The sequence below is a fragment of the Dasypus novemcinctus genome, chromosome 18, assembly GCF_030445035.2.
Source record: "Dasypus novemcinctus isolate mDasNov1 chromosome 18, mDasNov1.1.hap2, whole genome shotgun sequence".
In the NCBI taxonomy this organism is placed as follows: domain Eukaryota; kingdom Metazoa; phylum Chordata; class Mammalia; order Cingulata; family Dasypodidae; genus Dasypus; species Dasypus novemcinctus.
The window spans coordinates 52,835,631-52,857,766 of NC_080690.1; the positions used below are offsets into that span (position 1 = coordinate 52,835,631).

Below are 22,136 nucleotides of genomic sequence, written 5' to 3' on the forward strand. Positions count from 1 at the left end.
AGCTCTCTGTTTCCTTATTTATCCTTTGTTCAGATGTTATGTCCTATACTGAGAGTGGTATATTGAAGTCTCTGTTATTGTAGAGACATCTGTTTCTCCCTTCAGTTTTGCTAATGTGTGCATCATGTATCTTAGGGCACCCAAGTTAGGTGCATAAATACTTATTATAGTTATTTCTTCTTGGTGAATTGCCCCTTTTACTAATCTTTAATGACCTTCCTCATCACTTATAACATTTTTGCATTTAAAATCTATTTTGCCTAATATCAGTATAGCAACGCCAGCTCTTTTTTTGGTTACTGTTTGTGTTACTGTATCACTTTCAACCTAATTGTCTCATGTCTGAGGTGAGCCTCCTGTAGACAACATATAGATGGCTCATACTTTTTATCCATTCTGTCAGTCTGCGTCTTTTGATTTTAAGCCATTAACCATTAACATACAGTGTTATTACTGGAAAGGCATTACTTTGTCCATTTTGTTCTTTGGCATTTTGTTGTCATGTCTTACTATTGTGTGTCTGTTTACCCTTTAATTTACCCTTCCTAATAATCTTCGTTCCTACACTCTTCTCTAAGTCTTTTTTTTTTTCTTTTCAGGCTGCAGCACTCACTTTAGTATCTTTTCTTTTTTTTATGAATCAATATTATTATTATTTTTTAAACATTTTTTGTCTCTTGATTTTTCTGTCTTTTTTTTTTTTTAAGTATTTATTTATTTCTCTCCCCTTCACCCCCACCCCAGTTGTTTGTTCTCTATGTCTGTTTGCTGCGTCGTCTTTGTCCGCTTCTGTTATCAGTGGCACAGGAATCTGTGTTTCTTTTTGTTGCGTCATCTTGTTGTGTCAGCTCTCCGTGTGTGTGGCACCATTCCTGGGCAGGTTGCACTTTCTCTCGCACTGGGCGGCTCTCCTTATGGGGCACACTCCTTGCGCATTGGGCTCCCCTACACGGGGGACACCCCTGTGTGGCAGGGCACTCCTTGCGCGCATCAGCACTATGCATGGGCCAGCTCCACACAGGTCAAGGAGGCCCGGGGTTTGAACCGCGGACCTCCCATGTGGTAGACGGACACCCTAACGACTGGGCCAAGTCCACCACTGAATCAATATTATTGATACATACTAATAAAGCATACAGTTCATTCAAAGTATACAATCGATGGTATTTGCTATAATCACATAGTTGTACATTCATCGCTTCAAACAGTATTAGAGCATTTTCATTATTTCTGTAATAATTATAAGCAGAAACAAACAAGAAAATACAAAAATATCTTGTAATTCTGGTCTTTTGGTAACTTAGTTTTTGTTTGTCTGTGAAGACTTTAAACTCACCCTCATTTTTGAAGGACAGTTTTTCTGGATACAGAATTCTTGACTGGCAGTTTTTCTCTTTCAGTACCTTAAATACATCATACCACTTTCTCCTTGCTTCCATAGTTTCTGATGAGAGGTTGGCATCTAATCTTTCATTTTTGAGGTACTGGAGGCTAAGGATTGAACCCAGGACTGCATATGTAGGAAGCCAGCACTCAATCACTGAGCCACATCAACTCTCCTGCATTGTGTGTTTTTTTGTTTTTTTTTGGTTTTGCTTGTTGTTTTTTGTTTGTCTCAGAATTCACTGGGAACTGAACCCTGGACTTCTCATGTGGAAGCAGGTGCTCAACTGCTTGAGCCACATCTGCTTTCCTCTTTATTTTTAAAGGAGCTTTAAATTACATATATGTTACATTGAAAATATAAGGGAATTCTCATATACCCCACCTTCGCCCCCTTCCCATTAACAACATCTTTTGTTATTTTGGTACCTTTGTTACAGTTAATGAACACATATTGAAGCAGTCCTACTAAGTATATTCTATAGTTTACATTATGGTTTACACTTTGCTTCACACGGTTTTATAGGTTTTGACAAAATGTGTAATGGTTTGTATCCATCATTGACTATCATGCAGAACAATTCCAGTGTCTCAAAAATGCCCCTTGAGGCTTGTGTGCAAGTAGGGGAGAAAAATTTTGGTATGTGCTCTTTTCTCAAAACAAGATATGCTTGGGGTGGGCAGTGCTCAAGGTTATAGCAGCCAAAGCTTGGTGTGCTTCCAGGGAGTTATGGGTATGTATAGGTGAGGAGAGGGAACAGGGGGTACCAGTCCTTCATCAGGTAGGAAGTGCTATACACATTATATAGTATTTCAGTATGTATTTCTAAAAGATAAATAAAAATCCTATTTTAAAATAAACTAAGGTCATGTAAAAAAAATACGCTTTATTCTTTGATATCATTAAAAAAAGAAAGCCCCTTGTTACACCTACCTGTTCTTTTCTCCCCCTTCCCTCAGAACCTATGGTGACCACTGTCTTTCTATCAGTGATACAAGTTCTTCCACCACTAGAATAATAATAATAAGTCTACTTTAGTCCATAGTTGCATTTCCCCTTTATGTTTGTTCATTCCTCTATCTTGAGGATTTGGGGCACTTGATCTTATTGAGGTTCCCTTGTATGTGCTGCTTTGCTTTTCTCTTGCTGCTTTCAGAATCCTCTTTGTCTGATATTTGTCATTCTGATTAGTAGGTGTTTCAGAGTAGGTTTATACAGATTTATTCTGTGTGGGGTGTATTGTCCTTCTTGGATATTAATATCTTTCATAAGGGTTGGGAAATTTTTGGTTATTATTTCCTTAAATATTCTTTCCCTTTTTCATTCTCTTCCCCTTCTGGGACACTGATAACGCTTATGTTTGTTTGTTTCACGTTGTCATTCAGTTCCATGAGTCCCTATTTCATTTTTTCTATTCTTTTCTCCTTCCGTTTTTCTGTCTTTTCCAGTTTGAATTTCTGTCCTCAGAATTACTATTCTGTCTTTGAGCAGTTCAAATATGCTGTTACATGCCTTTAATTTATTTTATAAAAAAGACTGGGTAGTGGATGTGGCTCAAGTGACAGGCCTCCACCTACCATATAGGAGGATCTGGGTTCGATCCATGGGGCCTCCTGGTGAAAAAGAAGATAAAATGTGCCTGTGCAGCAAGCCGAGTGCCCATGGGGTGATCCAGTACCCATGCAAGTGAGTCAGGCAGCAAGGTAGAGATGCAACAAAAAGAGAGACAAAGGGGAGTCAAGGTGAAGCGCAAGAGACCAGGAACTGAGGTGGCGCGATTTACCCGGAACCTCTCTGCACATCAGAGGTCCCCAAGATCGAATCCTGGTGAATCCTAGAGGAGAAAGACGAGAAGAGAAGACAAAAAGAGAAACGGGATACCGAAGACTATACAGCCAGTGGACACACACAACAAAAACAGCAGGGCAGGGGAGGGGGAAGGGAAGAGAAAAGATTTGTTTTTATTTATCCCCTCCCCATTGTTTTCTTTTTTTTTTTCTTGTATTTTATTTTTATTTTTATTTTTTTTAATTAAAATTATTTATTTTTACGAATTACATTCAAAAAACACGAGGTCCCAATCAACCCCACCGCCCCCACCCCCCACTCGCCCCACAGCAACACTCTCTCCCATCATCGTGAGACATCCGTTGCACCCAGTAAGTACATCTCTGAACATCACTGCACCCCGTAGTCAGTGGTCCACATCATAGCCCACACTCTCCCCCGTTCCATCCAGTGGGCCCTGGGGGGGTCTACAATGTTCTGTAATTGTCCGTGAAGCACCACCCAGGACAACTCCACGTCCCGAAAACGCCTCCACATCTCATCTCTTCCTCCCATTCCCCAAACCCAGTAGCCACCATGGCTACCCTTCCCACACCCATTCCACATTTTCTCTGTGGACATTGGATTGGTTGTGTCCATTGCACATCTATGTCAAGTGGGGGCTTAGATTCCACATGGATACTGGATGCACTCCTCCTGCTTTCAGTTGTAGACACTCTAGGCTCCATGGTGTGGTGGTTGACCTTCTTCAACTCCATGTTAGCTGAGTGGGGTCAGTCCAATAAATCAAAGTGTAGGAGCTGAAGTCTGTTGAGGCTCTGGGCCTGGGTGTCTTATTATCAGTCCAGAGATTCAAATCCCCTAAATATATCTTAAACCCCAGCACCAACTACAATTCCAATAAAGTAGCATGCAAGTCTTGTGGGAAGAGATCCCCTCCGAGTTCAGTTCCATCATGTAGAAATACCAGCTCCAAAGAAGGGCCATCTGCCATGGCAGTGAACCCCATCTGCCATGACCATAGAACCCGTGGGTCTCTTTATCCCTCAGAAGAACCACTGAGCAGAGTCTAAGAGACAGATAAAGTAGATACAGCCCCATTGTTTTCTACCTGCTGTCAGCTCTGTGTCTGTTTGTTGTGTGCTCATCTTCCTTTTTTAGGCACCAGGAACCAAACCTGTGACCTCCCATGTGGGAGGGAGGGACCCAGTCACTTAAACCACCTCTTCTCCCTTACTGTTGTGTCTCTCATCATGTTTTCTCATTGACTCTTCGTCATGGTACTTTGTTGTGTTAGCTTGCCACACCAGCCCATCACGTCAGCTCTCTGTCTTGCTTGCCTTCTTTTAGGAGGCACAGGAAACTGAATCTGGGACTTCTCATGTGGTAGGTGGGTGCCCAACTGCTTGAGCCACATCTTCTTCCCTCTAATGTACCTTTTTGGTTTTTTTTTAAGATTTATTTTTATTTAATTCTATCCCCCGCTTGTTTTTTTGCACTTGCTGTCTGCTCTCTGTTTCTGTACATCTTTTTTTTATGAGACACCAGGAACTGAACCCAGGGCTTCCCATGTGGGAGGGTGGCACCCAATCACACGAGCCACCTCCATTTCCCCCCCCTCCATGTACTTTATTTATTTATTCATTCATTTTTTTGAGGTACCAGGGCTAGAGATTGAACCAAGGACCTTGTATAGTGGGAAGCTGGCACTCAACCTCTGAGCCACAACGGTGCCCTCTAATGTATGTTGTTGTTTTTATTAAATATTTATTTTATTTCTCTCTCCTTCCCCCCATTGTCTGCTCTCTGTGTCCATTCACTGTGTGTTACTCTGTGTCCGCTTGCATTATCCGGTAGCACTGGGAAACTGCGTCTCTTCTTTGTTGCATCATCTTGCTGTGTCAGCTCTCTGTGTGTATGGTGCCACTCCCAGGTGGGCTGTGCTGTGTTTTTTTTAAAGATTTATTTATTTATTTCTCTCCCCCCCCACCCCCACCCCAGTTGTCTGTTCTCTGTGTCTATTTGCTACATCGTCTTTGTCCACTTCTGTTTTTGTCAGTGGCACGGGAATCTGTGTTTCTTTTTGTTGCGTCATCTTGTTGCATCAGCTCTCCATGTGTGCGGCACCATTCCTGGGCAGGCTGCACTTTCTTTTGCGCTGGGCGGGTTTCCTTATGGGGCACACTCCTTGCGCGTGGGGCTTCCCTATGTGGGGGACACCCCTGTGTGGCATGGTACTCCTTGCGCACATTAGCACTGCACATGGGCCAGCTGTGCACAGGTCAAGGAGGCCTGGGGTTTGAACCGCGGACCTCCCATGTGGTAGATGGACACCCTAACCAGTGGGCCAAGTCCACCACCATGGGCTGTGCTTTTTTTCACGCCAGGCGGCTCTCCTTGCGGGACACACTCCTTGCACATGGGGCACTCCTACGTGGGGGAGCCCCTGCGTGGCACGGCACTCCTTGCGTGCAGCAGCACTGTGCGTGGGTCAGCTCATCACACGGGTCAGGAGGCCCTGGGGATCAAACCCTGGACTGTCCATATGTTAGATGGACGCTCTATCATTTGAGCCATATCCGCCTCCCTGTTGTTTTTTAAAGAATTTTTATTATTTTATCCTCCCCCTGTTATTTTTGTGCTTGCTGTCTGCTCTCTGTGTCATTAGCTCTGTGTTCTGTGTCTGCTTGTCTTTTTCTTGTCTTTCTCTTTAGGAGGCACCGGGAACTGATCCTAGGACCTCCAGTGTGGGACAGAGTCACTCAGTTGCTTGCACCACTTCATCTCCCTGGTCTCCTGCATCTCTCACTCTCTGTCCTCTGTGTGTCCCTTTGTTGAGTTGTCTTGCTGTGCCCAGTTCCCTGCTGTGGGCCATCAGCTCTCCACACCACAGGCCAACTTGCCTTCACCAGGACACCCTGGAAATCGAATCAGAGTCCTTTCATATGGTATATGGGAGCCCAATCACTTGAGCCACATCCACTTCCCTCCCTCTAATGTACTTTTAATCTCATCCATCATGACTTTCATTCCCATAAGCTCTTTCTTTTCTTTCCCGTAAGCAGGCTTTCAAATTGTTCTTTGTGCTCACCCAATGTCATTTTAATATCTTTTATCTCTTTAGTCATATTTCCCTTCAATTATTTAAATTGACTTAGGAGATTTGTGTGATAATCACTGAATAGTTGTATTAAATCTTGGTCTCTCCTTAGGATATTTGGTTCATTCCTTTTGACTGGGCCCACTCTTCCTGTTTCTTTGTATGGCTTGTAGTTTTTTGCTGATGTCTAGGCATCTGAATATGTTAATGAATTTACTCTGATGGTCTTTTTGTCTCTTTTGCTGTAGCAGTTTGGTATTATTGATTAATTCCAAAAAGAAACTTTGGATTATGTTTGTAAACAGATCTCCTCTGGGAGTATTAGATTATATTGGATTTATAGGTTTACTTGACTAAGGCATTGCAAAGGACAGCATTGAGGGTTCTTAATGTTGGAGTTGGATGTTGGAGTTGGATGCTGAAGCTGGAGCCCTGGGAAGAGAGGAACCCTGAGTCTGGAAAGAAGCAAGCCCTGGAAAGAGAGGAACCTAGGAAGCCTGAACCCTGTCAGACGTTGGCAGCCATCTTGCTCCAACACGTGGAAATAGACTTTGGTGAGGGAAGTAACTTATGCTTTATGGCCTCATATCTGTAGATTCCTACCCCAAATAAATACCCTTTGGAAAAACCAACCGATTTCTGGTTTTGTGTCAGTACCCTTTTGGCTAACTAATACAGAATTTGGTACCAAGGAGTGGGGAAGTGTTTTTGCAATTACTGAAATTCTGGAATGGTTTTATAAATGATAAGGAATATTTTTTGGAAGAACTGTGAGATGCTTGATATGTTAGCCCATCATTGCTTCTGGCCTCTAGTGTTTCTGCTGAGAATTCCGGTTTGTTTGGGTTTTTTTTAGTGATTCACCCCCCCCCCCCCCAATATGGCTCCCTGGTCTGTTTGCTCATTGTTTTTGTGCTTTGTTTTGTGCTCATTGTCTTCTGTTGTACTTGCTTGCTGTTTTGCTGTTGTCTGCTTGTTGTTTTTTAGTCATTGTTATCTGCTTGTCTATTTTTGTTTTCTCTTCTTTAGGAGGCCCTGAGAACCAAACCTGGGACCTCCTATGTGGGAGACTGGCACTCAACTCCTTGAGCCACATGTACTTCCCAGAATTCCCTTTTAAGTGGCACATCATTTTTCTCTTATTTCATTCAAGGTTTTCTGCTTATGTTGGACTTTCAGCATATTTATTTCAATGTGCCCTACGCAGGGGCGCCCCTGTATGGCATGGTGCTCCTTGCAGACATCAGCATTGCCCATGGGCCAGCTCCACACAGGTCAAGGAGGCCCTGGGTTTGAACCATGGACCTCCCATGTGGTAGGCGGACTCTCTATCCGTTGAGCCAAGTCTGCTTCCTGGCAATTGCTATTTTGGTTTCTATCACCATAGATTAGTTGTGGCTGTTCTTGAACTGAAGAGAAATAAAGTTAGTCTGTACTCTTTGGTATCTGGCTGCTCTTGCACAAAATAATATCCTTAATCATTATTTTGTTGTATGTATCAATAGTTCATTTTTTTATTGCTGCATAATATTCCATCTGTGATTCTAGTAATGGAAGAACTTTCATCACTGATGTGGAAGCAGTGGCCACTGGAGGTTAAGATTTTGTTTTGCTCCTCTTGCTCCGGCCCTCCACCATGAGAAAGCATTCATCAGGTAGTGGCTACTCCTTGAGCCTGGGTTCCTTGGTTTCTATGAATACCAGTATCTTGATTGAAGCGGTCCTGTCCTCCATAACCTCCCTGCGTGTGAACTGCGGTGGTGTGGGTAGTGGAGGTGGCGAGCGGGCAGCTGGCTTAGTTCGCCAGCTTCAAGGCTGTGAGTCCCCCTGGGATCCGCTGGTACAAATTGCAGCAGTATTCGGTGCTGCTGCCAGGCCCTTCTGCAGCTCGGCTCAAGGCAGCCACCATCGCTGCCGCAGTGGCAGCAAATATCATCTGATTATCTGTTATTTGTTTTAACGCCAGCTTTCCCATTCCCTGATTCTCTCGTAACTTAGTTCGCTCCTATAGGCTGGCCAGCCTAGAGTCTAGGCTGTATCTTCATTAGATCCACAAATCCGTCTCAGTTCCCACAGCCTCCTCTGTTTGGGTTTTTTATTGTTGTTGTTGTTAAGATTTATTTTATTCATTCCTCTCTCCCTTGCCGCCTGCGCTAGCTGTCTGTTCTCAATGTCCATTTGCTATGCATTCTTCTGTGTCTGGTTGTCTTCTCTTCTCTTTAGGAGGTACTGGGAACTGATCCTGGGGTCTCTGACATCAGAGAGAGGCACTCAGTCGCTTAAGCCACCTCAGCTCCCTGGTCTGTTGCTTCTCTCACTGTCTCTCCTCCGCGTCTCCCTTTGTTGTGTCATCTTGCTGTAGCAGCTCTCTGCAACTCAGGCCATCAGTTCTCTTCTGTGGGGACAGTCAGCTCTCCATGGCATGGGCCATCTTGCCTTCACCTGGAGGCCCCAGAAACCAAACCCAGGGCCTCCCCTATGGTAGAAGGAGCCCAGTCACTTGAGCCACATTTGCCTCCCTCCTCTGTTTTTCAAAGCACTCTTAAAGTACTCTCTGTGCTGTGTTGTAGGTGAAGTAATTTCCTTTGGGAATACATTGGGAACTACAGCCTGCTTCTCCCTCCAGACAAAATTTCTGAGCCAGGGCTCTAAAACTGGAAGTAGGTAAAATGGCAAGCTTAGAGTTCACTGTGTAGTGTACTTCCACGGATTGAAAAAAAATTGTTACCATATACATAATCTAACATTTTCCTTTTCAGTAACATTCAGATACATATTTCAATGCTGTTAATTATGTTCACAATGTTTTGCTGCCTCGTGGGTTTTTTGTGTGTTTTAAAAATTAATTTATCCTCCACACCCCCCACCCCCCCCACGGCTTGTTCCTTTCTTTGCTCTCTCTTCTCTTTGTGTCCATTCTCTGCGCGTTTTTTTTTTCTTCTGTTATTTGCTTGTCTCCCTTTGTTGCATCATCTTGCTGCACCAGCTCTCCCCGGCTCATGGACCGCCAGCTCTCCGTGGCGCACGGGCCAGCTTGCCTTCACAAGGAGGCCCTGGGACGCAAACCCAGGGCCTCTCATTGTAGACAGGAGCCCAGCTGATCAAGCCACAGCCGCTTCCCTGCCTCATGGGTTTTTGTGCTGTTTTAAGATGTATGCATATTTATCTGATGAATTTATTCTTTTATAATTAAAACATTTTGCAATTTATTTCTGCTGATAATCTTTCCTTGGAATTTTGTCTTGTCAGACATTAATATAGTCACACTTTCTTAAGCATTTATGTGATTTTCCCTTTTTCACTCTTACTTCCAATCTGTGACTTAATACAAAGTATATTTCTTAAACAGCTTATGTAATTGGATCTTGCCTTTTTTATCCAGGCTGACAGTGTTTCCTCTTATATGGAGTATTTTGCCCATTTTGTATTTTTTTGTAAGATTTATTTTATTACCCCCACCCCCCTCGTTGCACTCACTGTGTCTGTTCATTGTGTGCTTGTCTTACTTTTAGGAGGCACCAGGAACCAAACCAGGAACCTCCAATGTGGGATGGAGGTGCCTAATCACTTGAGCCACCTCCGCTCCCTGGTTGTTTGTGTCTGTCATTAGGTTTTCCATCTTGTACCTTGTGTTGCGTCATCTCGTTGTGTCAGCTCACTGTGCCATCCTGTCACATCAGCTCGCTATCCTCTTGCTCATCTTCTTTAGGAGGCACTGGGAACCAAACCTAGGACTTCCCATATGGTAGGTGGGAGCTCAATTGCTTGAAGTACATCTGCTTCCCTTGTCCACTTTTAAAAAATATAATTATTGATGTTGAGTTTATTCTATCATTCTGTTGCTTTTTTAAAAAAATTTTTTTTCATTATTGTCATTCTGTTGCTTTAAAGTTCTTGTCTGATAATTGCATCATTTTGTCCAGAGATCTTGTTTTGACTTTTTTTAAATGGGCAGTTTTTCTTCTTTGAATATGTTGTGGGATTTTTTGTTTCATTTTTAAGGAGGTACTGGTGATTGAACCTGGGCCCTCATACATATGAAGCAGGTGCTTAATCTCTGAACTACACCCACTCCACTTGACATAAATATTAACCCCCCACAGAGATACTCCCCTTTATCTGTAAGTCTGTTAATATGGGATTCTGAGTTGATTTAATCTGTAGTTGAGCTGAGTCTAGGCTTTGTTGCAATTTTAGTTAGAATCAGTTCAACATTGACTTTAGTCCCTTTTTTCAGACTTTCAAGCAAGTATTGAGAAGACTTTGGATATCTTGCTGTGCTTTACAGCCTTGCTGTTAATTTTTCGGGCCCCCAGGGAGTTTTCTCTGCTTTTTGTTTTGTTTCTGGTCCTCCAATGGAAAGAAACAAAATTTGCAGAGCATGACCTTAAATTTTAAAAGTGATTGGTATGTGGTTCTGATTTAGGTGTCTTTGTTTTTTGCCTTAGGTATTCTTGGAGCGGAGAGCCACTCTTTTTGACCTATCCTTCATCAGAGGTCAGTGAGCTCCCAGCCTGCAGCCACTGTGGAAGCCAAAGGACATTTGAGTTTCAGCTTATGCCAGCACTTGTTAGTGTGCTCAAAAGTACTAATTTAGGTAACAGATCCCATGTTAATTTAAGTGTGTGGATTTCTGACATTATTTTGAATTATTTTAAAATGGAAGACTTTTTTTTACTTATAAAATATAAGCAATTATAGAAAACTTGGGAAATTAATATTATTTTAAGAGAATTTATAATCTACCCAATCTTACCTAAACACCATTACCATTTTGGTTTAAGGATAAGTTTTTTCTATTCATAAAATATTTTTCATCACATTATTATACACAGTATTCTATTAAAAGCAGCATTTAAAATGATGGTAACTTTTTATTTCATCATTATATAGTCTTTAATTTTAGAATTTTTATTTTTCTAAATAAATCAATTTTATTAATACCTATTAATAAACATACAATCCATCCAAAGTGTGCAATCAGTGGTATTTGGTATAATCACATAGTTGTGCATTCATTAATTCAGTCATTATTAGAGCATTTTCATTATTCAATAAGAATAACAATAAAAAACAGACAAGAACAAAAATTCACCCCCCCCCCAGTTGTCTGCTCTCTGTGTCCATTTGCTGTGTGTTCTGTGTCCGCTTCTATTCTTGTCAGCGGCACTGGGAATCTGTCTCTTTTTGTTGCATCATCTTGCTGCATCAGCTCTCTCTATGTGTGGCGCCACTCCTGGGCAGGCTTTTTTTGTGCTGGGCGGCTCTCCTAACGGAGTGCACTCCTTGCGCGTGGGGCTCCCCTATGCAGGTGACACCCCTGCGTGGCATGGCATTCCTTGTGTGCATCAGCACTGTGCGTGGGCCAGCTCATCAGACGGGTCAGGAGGCCCTGGGTTTGAACCCTGGACCTCCCATGTGGTAGGCAGACTCTCTATCCATTGAGCCAAATCCACTTCTCTCTTCTATTGTTAATAGCAGCTATCTGACTATTCTTGCACATTTTTTTAAAAAGCAGTTTCATTGAGATATATTCACATGCCATACAGTCTATCCGAAGTATATAATTAATGGCTTTTAGTATAATCACAATGTTGTGTATTTATCACCACAAAAAATTTTAGAACAGTTTCATTACTCCAGAAAGAAACACTCCACACAACTTAGCAGTCACCTCTCATTCCCTCTCTCCTTCCTCAGCCCTACATAACCACTAATCTAGTTTCATCTTTAAAAACTGATTATTTACATTTTATATAAATGGAACCATGCAATATATAGTACTGTGTGTCTAGTTTCTTTCACTTAGCATAATGGGTTTTTTTTTTGGTATGATATTAACATCTTATAACATTAACACACATTTGTTCCGTTTCAAAGAAAAAACAGTCATATATGCAATATTATCCATACTTATCTTTCACATGAGGTTTTACTATGCTATATAGTCCTATGTTATAGTTTTTAGCTTTCCTTTTAGTGATATACAGAACCTTACACTTTTCCTTTGAACCACTATCATACCCCTATAATAGCACTGCTAGTTACAAACATTGTATTGTGCTTACCTTTTCATTCATTTGCAAAGATTAACACTCATCCTTTTACCAGTTCTGCACAAGTTAACTCTCAGCTTTCTATTCTCTAATCTCATTCTATTTTCTGGTGACCCATATACAAGTTACTACCTCCATGAGATTACACAATATATTTAGTTCGTAATAGTGCAGTCATGCAGTATTTGTCCTTTTGTGTCTGACTTGCGTCACTCAACATAATGTCCTCTAGGTTCATCCATGTTGTTATATGCTCCACAACTTCATTTCTTCTTGCAGCTGCATAATATTCCATTGTGTGTATACACCACAGTCTGTTTATCCATTCATCGGTTGACAGACACCTGGGTTTTCATCTTTTGGCAATCATGAATAATGGTGCTGTAGACATCCTGTCCACATTTTAAAAAATAATTTATCTCCTTTGCTGCCCCAAATCAGTTGCCCAAATCATTGTTGATTCCTGTTTCCTGTATAATGAAATCAACTGAAGTTCTTGTTGCTCATGTTTTCTTGGTGTTATTCTTTATAACCCCAACCACTGATAAAACTTATATAAACTCTGAGTATTCCTTTTATATTTTTTGCCTGAATCCTTTTTGGAGGTAGTGTTTTTTTGTTGCTTGACATATTTTAACATGGGTTTTCAGTGTTAGGTAATCTAAACAATTGGAATGAAGAAAACTTGTTGAGACTTGTTTATTATTGCAGTATATTTCTCTGTTACTTTTTGTTAAATCTGCCTTTTGATCTCAGTGTTTACTTATTGTAGGAAAGACCATGTCTGAAAGTCAGCACTATTTTTGCTGTACCTAAGTATTTTTTCACCTTGTAAGGGAAATTACTCCCTGTAGGTATACCAGTTATCCTGATGTTGAGCCATCTTTCTTCTCCATATTTGTTATCTTGTAATTGCTTACTCTCTTTATTTCACAGTGAGCAGTAAGATGTGCCAGGCTCTGTTCTAAACCTATTACATGAATTAATTTATTTAATCTTCCTTATGACAGTCTTATATAGATCCTGCCATTACTACAGAGAGCCTAGTACCTTGCTCAGAGTGGTAGAGTTGGGGTTTGAACCCAGACAGTTTTTTCCTGATGCACTTTATTCACAAAACAAACTTTGAAGATTGAGTATAAGAATTTTCTCTTTGTTGGAATACTAAATATGTTGTATTTTTCAGATCTTTCTGTGGAATTTGGAACAATTCTAATTTACACATGTGAGGAGAGTTGCTGGCCTCAAAATCATCAGACTCCTCTGGAAGAATTTTGTATTATACAAGAAGACCCAGATGAATTATTATTTAAGTAGAACATTTCCTTTTATTTACATAAATTAAAATGGCATGAATGTAGCTCGAAGACCCAGATGAATTATTATTTAAGTAGAACATTTCCTTTTATTTACATAAATTAAAATGGCATGAATGTAGCTCAAGTGGTTGAATGCCTGCTTCCCATGTTCGAGGTCCCAGGTTTGATCCCTGGTAGCTCCTAAAAACAAAAACAAACAAAAAAAACCAACTCTCATTGGGGAGCAGATGTAGCTCAGTGGTTGAGTGCCTGCTTCTCATGTATGAGGTTCTGGGTTCAATCCCCAGTACCTCCTTATAAAAAAAATTTAAAATGTAATGATTTGTGGTGTTTTCTACCTCATTTTAACACAGTTTATTAGCTTAGAACCTCCTAGCTCTCGGCTGGTCTATCCTTCCAGGGTCAGTAGCCTGTTCTCACAGAAGCAGTTCAGAAAGTGTCTCCTTTGTAGCCCAGAGAGCATCTGTTTTCTGTATAGGCAGCCTGGCAGGCATTCCAGGAGGAAGGGAGAGCAGCTGAAAGAGCCAAGAACAGCCAGTCAGCCTCTTATTCCCCTCCTGCTTCTGTTGTACTTTGCTGCTGTCTCCTCTGGATGCTGACAGATCAAACCACTCGAACTGTTCCAGCTGTTTACAGCTAAGGCCCTGTGACAGTAAGTGCCTTCCACCTCTGCCAGCCTCTCCCACCTGCCTCTTACAGCATGACCTTTACTCTGTTCTGGACATTGTCACTCCATCCAACTGTCCACCTTCCACTCTCCCCTTTGTCCACTCAATGTTTTCCACCTCTTCTCTGCTGCCTCTGGAAGCAGTTTGTAAATGCTCCCTCCATCCATGTACAGACCTGCTTTTTGCCTGTGTAAATGAGAACATGGTATTAAACAAATTGTTTTGCCACTCTGATAAATAATACCTTAGGCCCAGATTGGCAGAGTTGGGATTTCCCAAGCATCGTTTGACTGGTGAGAACTGCACCAGATCCCACCTCCTGGACACTTGAGGGAAAGAAGCTCTGCATGTAAAATCTGAGCATGATGGCCAGTGAGGTTTCAGGCACCCTAGAGTTTGCAAGGCCAAAGCTGAGCATAGACCTGTCAAGAGGTTACAATTCCTTCTTTCCCTGCCATGCTGGAGAAGTGATCCCACTTTCCTCGTAGCCTTCTGTCTGCTGTGGGCAGAGACTGCCAGAGCACCCCCCCCCAACTGGAACAAAATCAGACCACTCAGATACACAAATACGTTACTTTGGACTTTTTAAAGTCATCACGGGGAAGCGGACTTGGCCCAGTGGTTAGCGTGTCCATCTACTATATGGGAGGTCCACGGTTCAAACCCCGGGCTTCCTTGACCCATGTGGAGCTGGCCCACGTGCAGTACTGATGCACGCAAGGAGTGCCCTGCCACGCAGGGGTGTCCCTCATGTAGGGGAGCCCCACGTGCAAGGAGTGCACCCCATAAGGAGAGTCACCCAAAGCGAAAGAAAGTGCAGCCTGCCTAAGAATGGCGCCGCGCACACTAAGCTTACACAACAAGATGACGCAACCAAAAGAAACACAGATTCCTGTGCCGCTGACAACAACAGAAGTGGACAAAGAAGACAATGCAGCAAATAGACACACAGACAACTGGGGCGGGAGGGTGGGGGGAAGGGGAGAGAAATAAATAAATCTTAAAAAAAGTAACGTCATCACAGGGAACAGGTGTGGCTCAAGACATTGGGCTTCCATCATACCATATGGGAGGTCCAGGGTTTGATTTCTGGAGCCTACTGGTAAAGGCAAGCTGGCCCACACGGTGTGCTGGCCCATGCAGAGAGCTGCCCCATGCCAAGTGTTGGCCCGCACAGGAGTACTGGCACAGCAAGATGACACAAAAAAAAGGGACACAGAGGAGAGACAATGAGATGCAGCAGACCAGGGAGCTGAGGTGGCACTAGAGATTGAGTGCCTCTTACACTCTGGAAGGTTGCAGGATCAGTTCTGGTACTGCCTAAAGAGACGAGAAGAGAAGACAAGTAGACACAAAAACACAGCGAATGGACACACAGCAGAGAGCAAGCTCAAACTATGACTGGGGCGGGGCGGGGGGGGAATAAATAAAAATTTAAAAATCATCAGGGAGTGCCCTGCTTTTATGAGAAGATGGGGAAGAATTGTTGCATAAGAGTGTATTTTTAGAAGTTAGTTCAGGAAGACATTTTCAGATACATGAGTAAGGTGTCATGTATCTGACTTTTAGATGGAGACAGCTTGTACTTATGATCAAACACATTGCTGAATCTAGTTAATACATGTTTTGTACCCAGTTTTATCTATAATAGACTACAGGCTAGTAGGGGCATCCCCACGATCCAGTAGAAATATATAATATATAAATATTTTGAAAGGAAGATATATGGAAATAAGTCCAGTTTGAACTCACTTAAAAATAAAGTCCTAGGTCTGGAAGGACATCCACCCAGCAAAGGCCCTGAGAGGTAGGATTATGTGTAGGGTAGGCTGGACTTTCAGCTTTTACTTTTGCACTTCTGTCATATTTGAATTTGTCAGGGTGAGCAAGCATTTTACACTTTATACTGTCGTTCCCCGCCCCCCCTCGCCAAAAAAAAGCCACAAAGGAAAGCAAATGACCTCTGGTTTAGGTGCAAGTGTCCAGGGCAAGGGCAAAGTGAAGGATGGCAGGAGAGGAACCTAGGAAGATGGCTCCCATTCACTCAGTCCCTGGAGAGAGAAGGGAAGTGAGCATGCATTGTATGGAGGCCATCTGTTAGGTTCAGCTGCCAGGGTGGGACCTTCTTGGGCGTCATTAGCCCACAAGGCAGAACATCCACCTGGTTGAGCATCTGGCTCTACAGCAGTCTGAGCATCCCTCTCAGAGCAGCCTGGTGTGGGGTTGGTCAACCAAGCAGGAGTCAAATGAGTATTTTCTTCTCTGTTTCCAGTCTTAAAAAAAAAATTTTTTTTCTTATTTTATAAATATTTTATATGGGGAGCAAGAACATCTGGAAAACAAAGCTTAAAGAAATAAAAATTACAATTCCATCACAGATTTTTAAAATTGCTTATTTCCTTCCTAATGTATTTTTAAATTTTGGGCGAGCAAAATTGTAATCATGTTGTATAAATGGTTTTGTATCTTTTTATTTTGACCTTTCATTGTGAGAATTTTCCCCATTTTTCCCGCTGCAAAGCATATTCTTAAAATAGGCATGTAAAATACACAGCTCTTGGCTGTTTATGGTTTTTATTCTTGTGACGAACATCACTAGTTAAATCTTTTTAAAATAAAATCTATGATAACCGTCAGGACAAATTCTTAGAATCATTCATTCAAAAGCTATGCAGTTTTCCGAATTTTGCCCTCTGGGGAAGTTTTGCCAATTTAGAATCCTCGCCTGCAGTATGTGGGAAGGCTTGTTTACCTATGCCTTTACAATCGTGTATTATCCATATAGCCGATTTAATACGTGAAAAAGACCTTAATGCAATTTTACTTTGCTTATCTTTGGTAATATGCTTATTTACCTTACTGTGGTTTTTGCGTCCACATCCTTTGCCTATATATTTTAAGTGCTATAAGCGCTTTACTTAAAGGAACGTCTGCTTTCTAACTTAGTTAAGTCTTGGCTGAGAGCTCAAATCCCGGAGTAAAAGGTGAACCTTAGACTTCTTAGGCCATTGAGTACTTCTACGTTAGCTCTTAGTAAAACACGTCCAAATGCAAACACAACCAAAGCTCTCACGGGTCTTTACCTAGGAACCTGGCCTTGGCGTGGGTAGTGTCCAGGGCGCCGCGGTGCGCATGAGCGGAAGCCGGGCCGCCCCTCCCCCACTCTTTCCGGCTGCCGCTTAGTTCTCCCGCCTCCGCCTCCACCTCTGCCGCCGCTCGTGGTCGTCCTGCTATGGCACTGTCGCGGGGGCTTCCCCGGGAGCTGGCCGATGCCGTGGCCGGGGGTCGAGTGTTGGTTGTCGGCGCGGGCGGCATCGGCTGCGAACTCCTCAAGAACCTCGTGCTCACCGGCTTCTCTCACATCGACCTGGTGAGGCCCGGGGTGCGCGCGGGCTGAATGGCGGGCTGTGGGGCCGCGTTTGGGGGGCCCTGAGGTCGGGGAGTAGGGGGTTGGCCCACAGGCCCGGGGGTCGGTGCTACCAGCGTGGAGGGAGCCTGTCCGCGGGGCGGGCTCCACAGCATGCCGCGGCCGGCTCGGGACACCGTGGAGGCCGCGCGTCCGGGTTTTCCGGGCGCCGTGCGCAGGGGCCGCCCCCTGCCTCCTGGACCGCTCCAATGGGTGGCGATTCTGGGAAATGGAAATGTCTTTTCGTTTCAGAGCAGTTTACCAGCTTTAGCAGGAGGCGGGAGGTGATTGAGTACTTCGAGGATAGTGTGACTGTTAATTCGGAAGTCCCTCCAACTCAGAAATTATGGTTTAGAGCAGATGGCAGTGATAGCAACCAACACATACTGAGCGCTGGTTCCCAGCAGTTTACACGCATCAATGCATTTAATCTTTGCCACCACCCGATGGGTGCAAACGCTATTTTCATCCCTTTTTATTTTTAACAGATGAAGTGAGTAAGATGCACTTGAGTTTAGTAACTTGCCCTGGGTCACGAAGCAAGTCTAGAACTCTTTTGGGGTTCGCGCTCTTCTCAGCTTGGGTACAGTTCCTCTGAGTGACTGTCATTGTTAATGTCATCAGAGATATCTCTTATTATTGTATTAAAAATGTTCGTTAGGATTTCATGTGTCTCAGTTCACTCAACCGATATGTTTGTGGCCTGTGACTTCTGCCCAGCATGGAAAAGTTCTTCGCTTTAAATAAACAAACCCAGACGTTCTTTATTGAGATGATCTGGTTCTCCCACTTTTGAAGGAAATTTTGATCGAATTGAAGTTATTACATAATCGTGTACTTTAAAATATTGTGTATCTTAAGTAAAATGAGTATCTCTGAAGTCTCTGCAAAGGGTTTGCAGTTTGAATACTCTAAGAACTTGAATGTGCATTTCAAATGCCTTACAGGGTAGGGGAAACATGAAATGAAAAGAAAGTATAGGTGGCAAAATTAACTAATCTGTCGTTGGGGAATAGAAAGAATTTATACATTTTTCCTTTGACTTTTGTAGGGTTAGTCTTCACATGCAATTCCATATTACAAATCCAAGTATGGTTGTGCTTTAGATAACTGCTGATAATTGTATCAAAGGACAACTTAAAAATAGACAAGGCAGTGAATTTGGACACCTAAAAAAAATAATGCTAGTTCCTTTTTTTCTTCGGTTTAATTTTTATAAAGTTTAGAAAGTACAAGTAAAAACTGTTTAGGTAGTTATATATTGGTGATTTTCACAAATTATAACCAAAACCATGAGGGAGTTTCACATTTAGAACATTAGATTACTTTTTATGAAATGAAAATGGTTTTAACCATTTTCTTCTGTTATATTTACCCTTTTTTAGAAGATAATTTGAGTATTCTTTTTATTAAAGCAGTTTTATTCACACACCATACAATCCATGCAGAGTGTGCAGTCAGTGGCTCTCAGTATAATCAGAGTTGTCTGTAAATTTATTTACTTTTCTTTTTAAGATTTATTTATTTTATTTCTCTCCCCTTCCCTGCACTCCACCCCAGTTGTCTGTTCTCTGTGTCTATTTGCTGCATTGTCTTCTTTGTCCGCTTCTGTCGTTGTCGACAGCACAGGAATCTGTGTTTCTTTTTGTTGCGTCATCTTGTTGTGTCAGCTCTCCGTGTGTGCGGCGCCATTCCTGGGCAGGCTGCACTTTCTTACGCGCTGGGTGGCTCTCCTTACGGGGCGCACTCCTTGCGCGTGGGACTCCCCTACGCGGAGGGCACCCCTGTGTGGCACTGCACTCCTTGTGCGCATCAGCACTGCGCATGGGCCAGCTCCACACGGGTCAAGGAGGCCCGGGGTTTGAACCGCGGACCTCCCATGTGGTAGACGGATACCCTAACCACTGGGCCAAGTCCATTTCCCAAATTTATTTACTTTTAAGCAGCATTTATTTAAGACTTAATACATGACATTTTTTTTTAAAACCATATGTAAAAATCTCCCTTCGCAGTCCTCAGGTAATAATTGTAAATGAAATTAGGTATAGGATGAAAACTGAATATGGAAGGCAGCAAAAATCCAATAAATCTATTTGCCAAGTACCGTTTATTTGTTTATTTATTTTAAAAGATTTATTATTTATTTATTTCTCTCCCCTTCCCCCTTACTCCAGTTGTCTGTGTCCATTCACTACCTGTTCTTCTGTGTCCGCTTGTATTCTTGTCAGTGGCACCGGCAATTTGTGTTTCTTTTTGTTGTGTCATCTTGCTGCGTCAGCTCTCCATGTGTGCGGCACCACTTCTTGGCAGGCTGGGCTTTTTTCACACTGGGCGGCTCTCCTTATGGGGTGCACTCCTTCCGCGTGGGGCTCCCCTACGTGAGGGACACCCTGCGTGGCATGGCACTCCTTGCGTGCATCAGCACAGTGCATGGGCCAACTCACCACATGGGTCAGGATGCCCTGGGTTTGAACCCTGGACTTCCATGTGGTAGGCGGACACTCGATCCATTGAGCCAAATCTGCTTCCCCCAAGTATCATTTAAAGAGAGACTTGGGTGCAATTTAATATATTGAACTTAAAAGTGTAATTAATTAGGGAAGCAGATGTGGCTCAAGCACTTGGCCTTCTTTCCTCATAAGAGGTCCCAGGTTCAATCCCTGGGTACCTCAAAAAAAAAAGTGTAATTAATTGGATTGATAAATGAGTTATATAATTTTCAGTAATTATGCATATGTTTTTATGCCATCTAAGGAATTTCTTGAAATATTTGACAGACTGATTAAACAAAAACATGCCCTTAAAATATTTTTAAGAAAGTTCTCTCTGGAATTAAATCTTCGTTCTTTTTATGTGTGTTGGAAGAAATTATTTTGACCAATGAACAATTTTGTTATGTCCTAAAAGCATGTTCTCTGCTAATATAGTATTAATAAATATCAGTCCTGGGTTATGGATGGTATGGATAGTGATAATGCTGAAACATAACAAAATTTGTGATTTATATGGGTTTTATGCATTTGTAGATTGATTTGGATACTATTGATGTCAGCAATCTCAACAGGCAGTTTTTGTTTCAAAAGAAACATGTTGGAAGATCGAAAGCACAGGTAACTATAGTTCTCTGTAACTCTTTGATGTATCTTCTATTTGTGGTATCAGGTTAATTAATCAATAGGAGGGAGAAAATGAGTGAAGCTATCTCTTTCGCTGAGGGATCTTAGAGAATAAAATTACGTAAAGGACTAAAGATTAAACCCTCCTTGTCTGGTCTAAGAGGAAATAGAGTGCTCTCTCTAATGCTGTAAATGGTGCCCCCTTTCATATTTAAACTGGTTGTTTTACTCGGGCGGAGCCTTTATTTCCTTGGCCCTGTTCCCCTAGAGTTTGGGACAACAGAAGCTAAGCGTTTGCTGCTATCCTCATTAAAAGAAGGCAGCCTCACTGACCTTATCTTTAGAACCTTGAATGTTCCTTGAACATTCTTTAAAAGTCTTTAAACTTTCCCTTCATCTCTTTCCCTTCCTCTCCTCCATCCCTTTTGACACACTTCCACTTGTTTTTCCTTTTCCTTTTCATATTTTGGCTCCCTTCTCCAGGGATACTTGGTCTAAACCCCCTACAGTTAAGTTGGATCTTCCTTTCATAACAAACTCTACTTTTCCTATATGTGACTTATAATAGATGGTAGTTACATTTATCTAGATGGCTATTTGAATTATTGTCTCTTTTGTACACCATTGATCCTGATACATAGAAGATTCTCAGTAAATGAATGAATGAATGATACTTTATTGCATTTTATGTATTTGCTGAAACTTGCCATCATGTACAAGTATATATGAAGAGAGCTCTTATTATTTTATGTGTGTAGCTTAATCTTTCTTACCTTTTTAAGCAATTTAGTTTTAGAAATTCTTTCCTAGTTATGTTTTATACTAGTAACTGAAGTTTCATGGCAATCAGAATAAAATACATATATTTAAAATGAATTAAATAGTGGTTATCATATAAGGTAGCATTTTCCATGGTTCACTTTCATTTGATTTTAGAAAAAAAAAAATAAGTAAAATTTAACAGACTCCCCAAAACAATTAAAATAAGAATTTACAGATTTTGTCTGACAAAAATTTACTCTAAAATGGTTGGAAAGGAGTCATTACTGGTAAATGAAATTTTCAATCATATTTTGTTTCTTTAGTTTTTAATATGAGGAAGATATCATTAAGTAGGTGACACCAGAAGTTCTGTATAGTTGTGTTTTTTTTTCTTAAAAAACAATATTTGCCAGAAGTAGATTTCAAATATACTATTAGTAATTTAGAATTGTTTGTTTTTCCAGGTTGCCAAAGAAAGTGTACTGCAGTTTTATCCGAAAGCTAATATCATAGCCTACCATGACAGCATCATGAAGT

At 41.9% G+C, this 22,136-nt stretch overlaps 2 protein-coding genes and 1 long non-coding RNA gene across 7 annotated transcripts in view; 2 read left to right on the forward strand and 1 right to left on the reverse strand.

Annotated features, from left to right (window-relative positions):
- PDCD2L (programmed cell death 2 like) overlaps positions 1-13,765 on the forward strand; it is a 29,096-nt gene extending 15,331 nt beyond the window's left edge. For 2 of the 4 annotated variants that reach the window (XM_004450282.5, XM_004450283.5), the window contains exons 6-7: positions 10,721-10,869; positions 13,515-13,688. In XM_004450282.5, the coding sequence (XP_004450339.2) occupies positions 10,721-10,869; positions 13,515-13,645 (280 nt within the window). In that variant the 3' untranslated portion in view covers positions 13,646-13,688. Of the gene's footprint in view, positions 1-10,720; positions 10,870-13,514 lie in introns of all 4 variants that reach the window. The other 2 variants (XM_012522096.4, XM_023586478.3) reach the window with 2 other exon arrangements.
- On the reverse strand, positions 11,127-17,885 carry LOC131274342 (uncharacterized). The gene is made up of 2 exons (XR_009181577.1): positions 17,399-17,885; positions 11,127-14,501 (listed from the first exon to the last, which is right to left on the reverse strand). It is a non-coding gene; the product is annotated as an uncharacterized lncRNA (long non-coding RNA).
- Positions 13,982-22,136, forward strand: part of UBA2 (ubiquitin like modifier activating enzyme 2) — a 42,200-nt gene continuing 34,045 nt past the window's right edge. Inside the window, exons 1-3 of one of the 2 annotated variants that reach the window (XM_023586479.3) lie at positions 13,982-14,299; positions 20,748-20,831; positions 22,064-22,134. In XM_023586479.3, the coding sequence (XP_023442247.1) occupies positions 22,130-22,134 (5 nt within the window). In that variant the 5' untranslated portion in view covers positions 13,982-14,299; positions 20,748-20,831; positions 22,064-22,129. Of the gene's footprint in view, positions 14,300-17,482; positions 17,686-20,747; positions 20,832-22,063; positions 22,135-22,136 lie in introns of those variants that run through there. The other variant, XM_004450286.4, reaches the window with a different exon arrangement.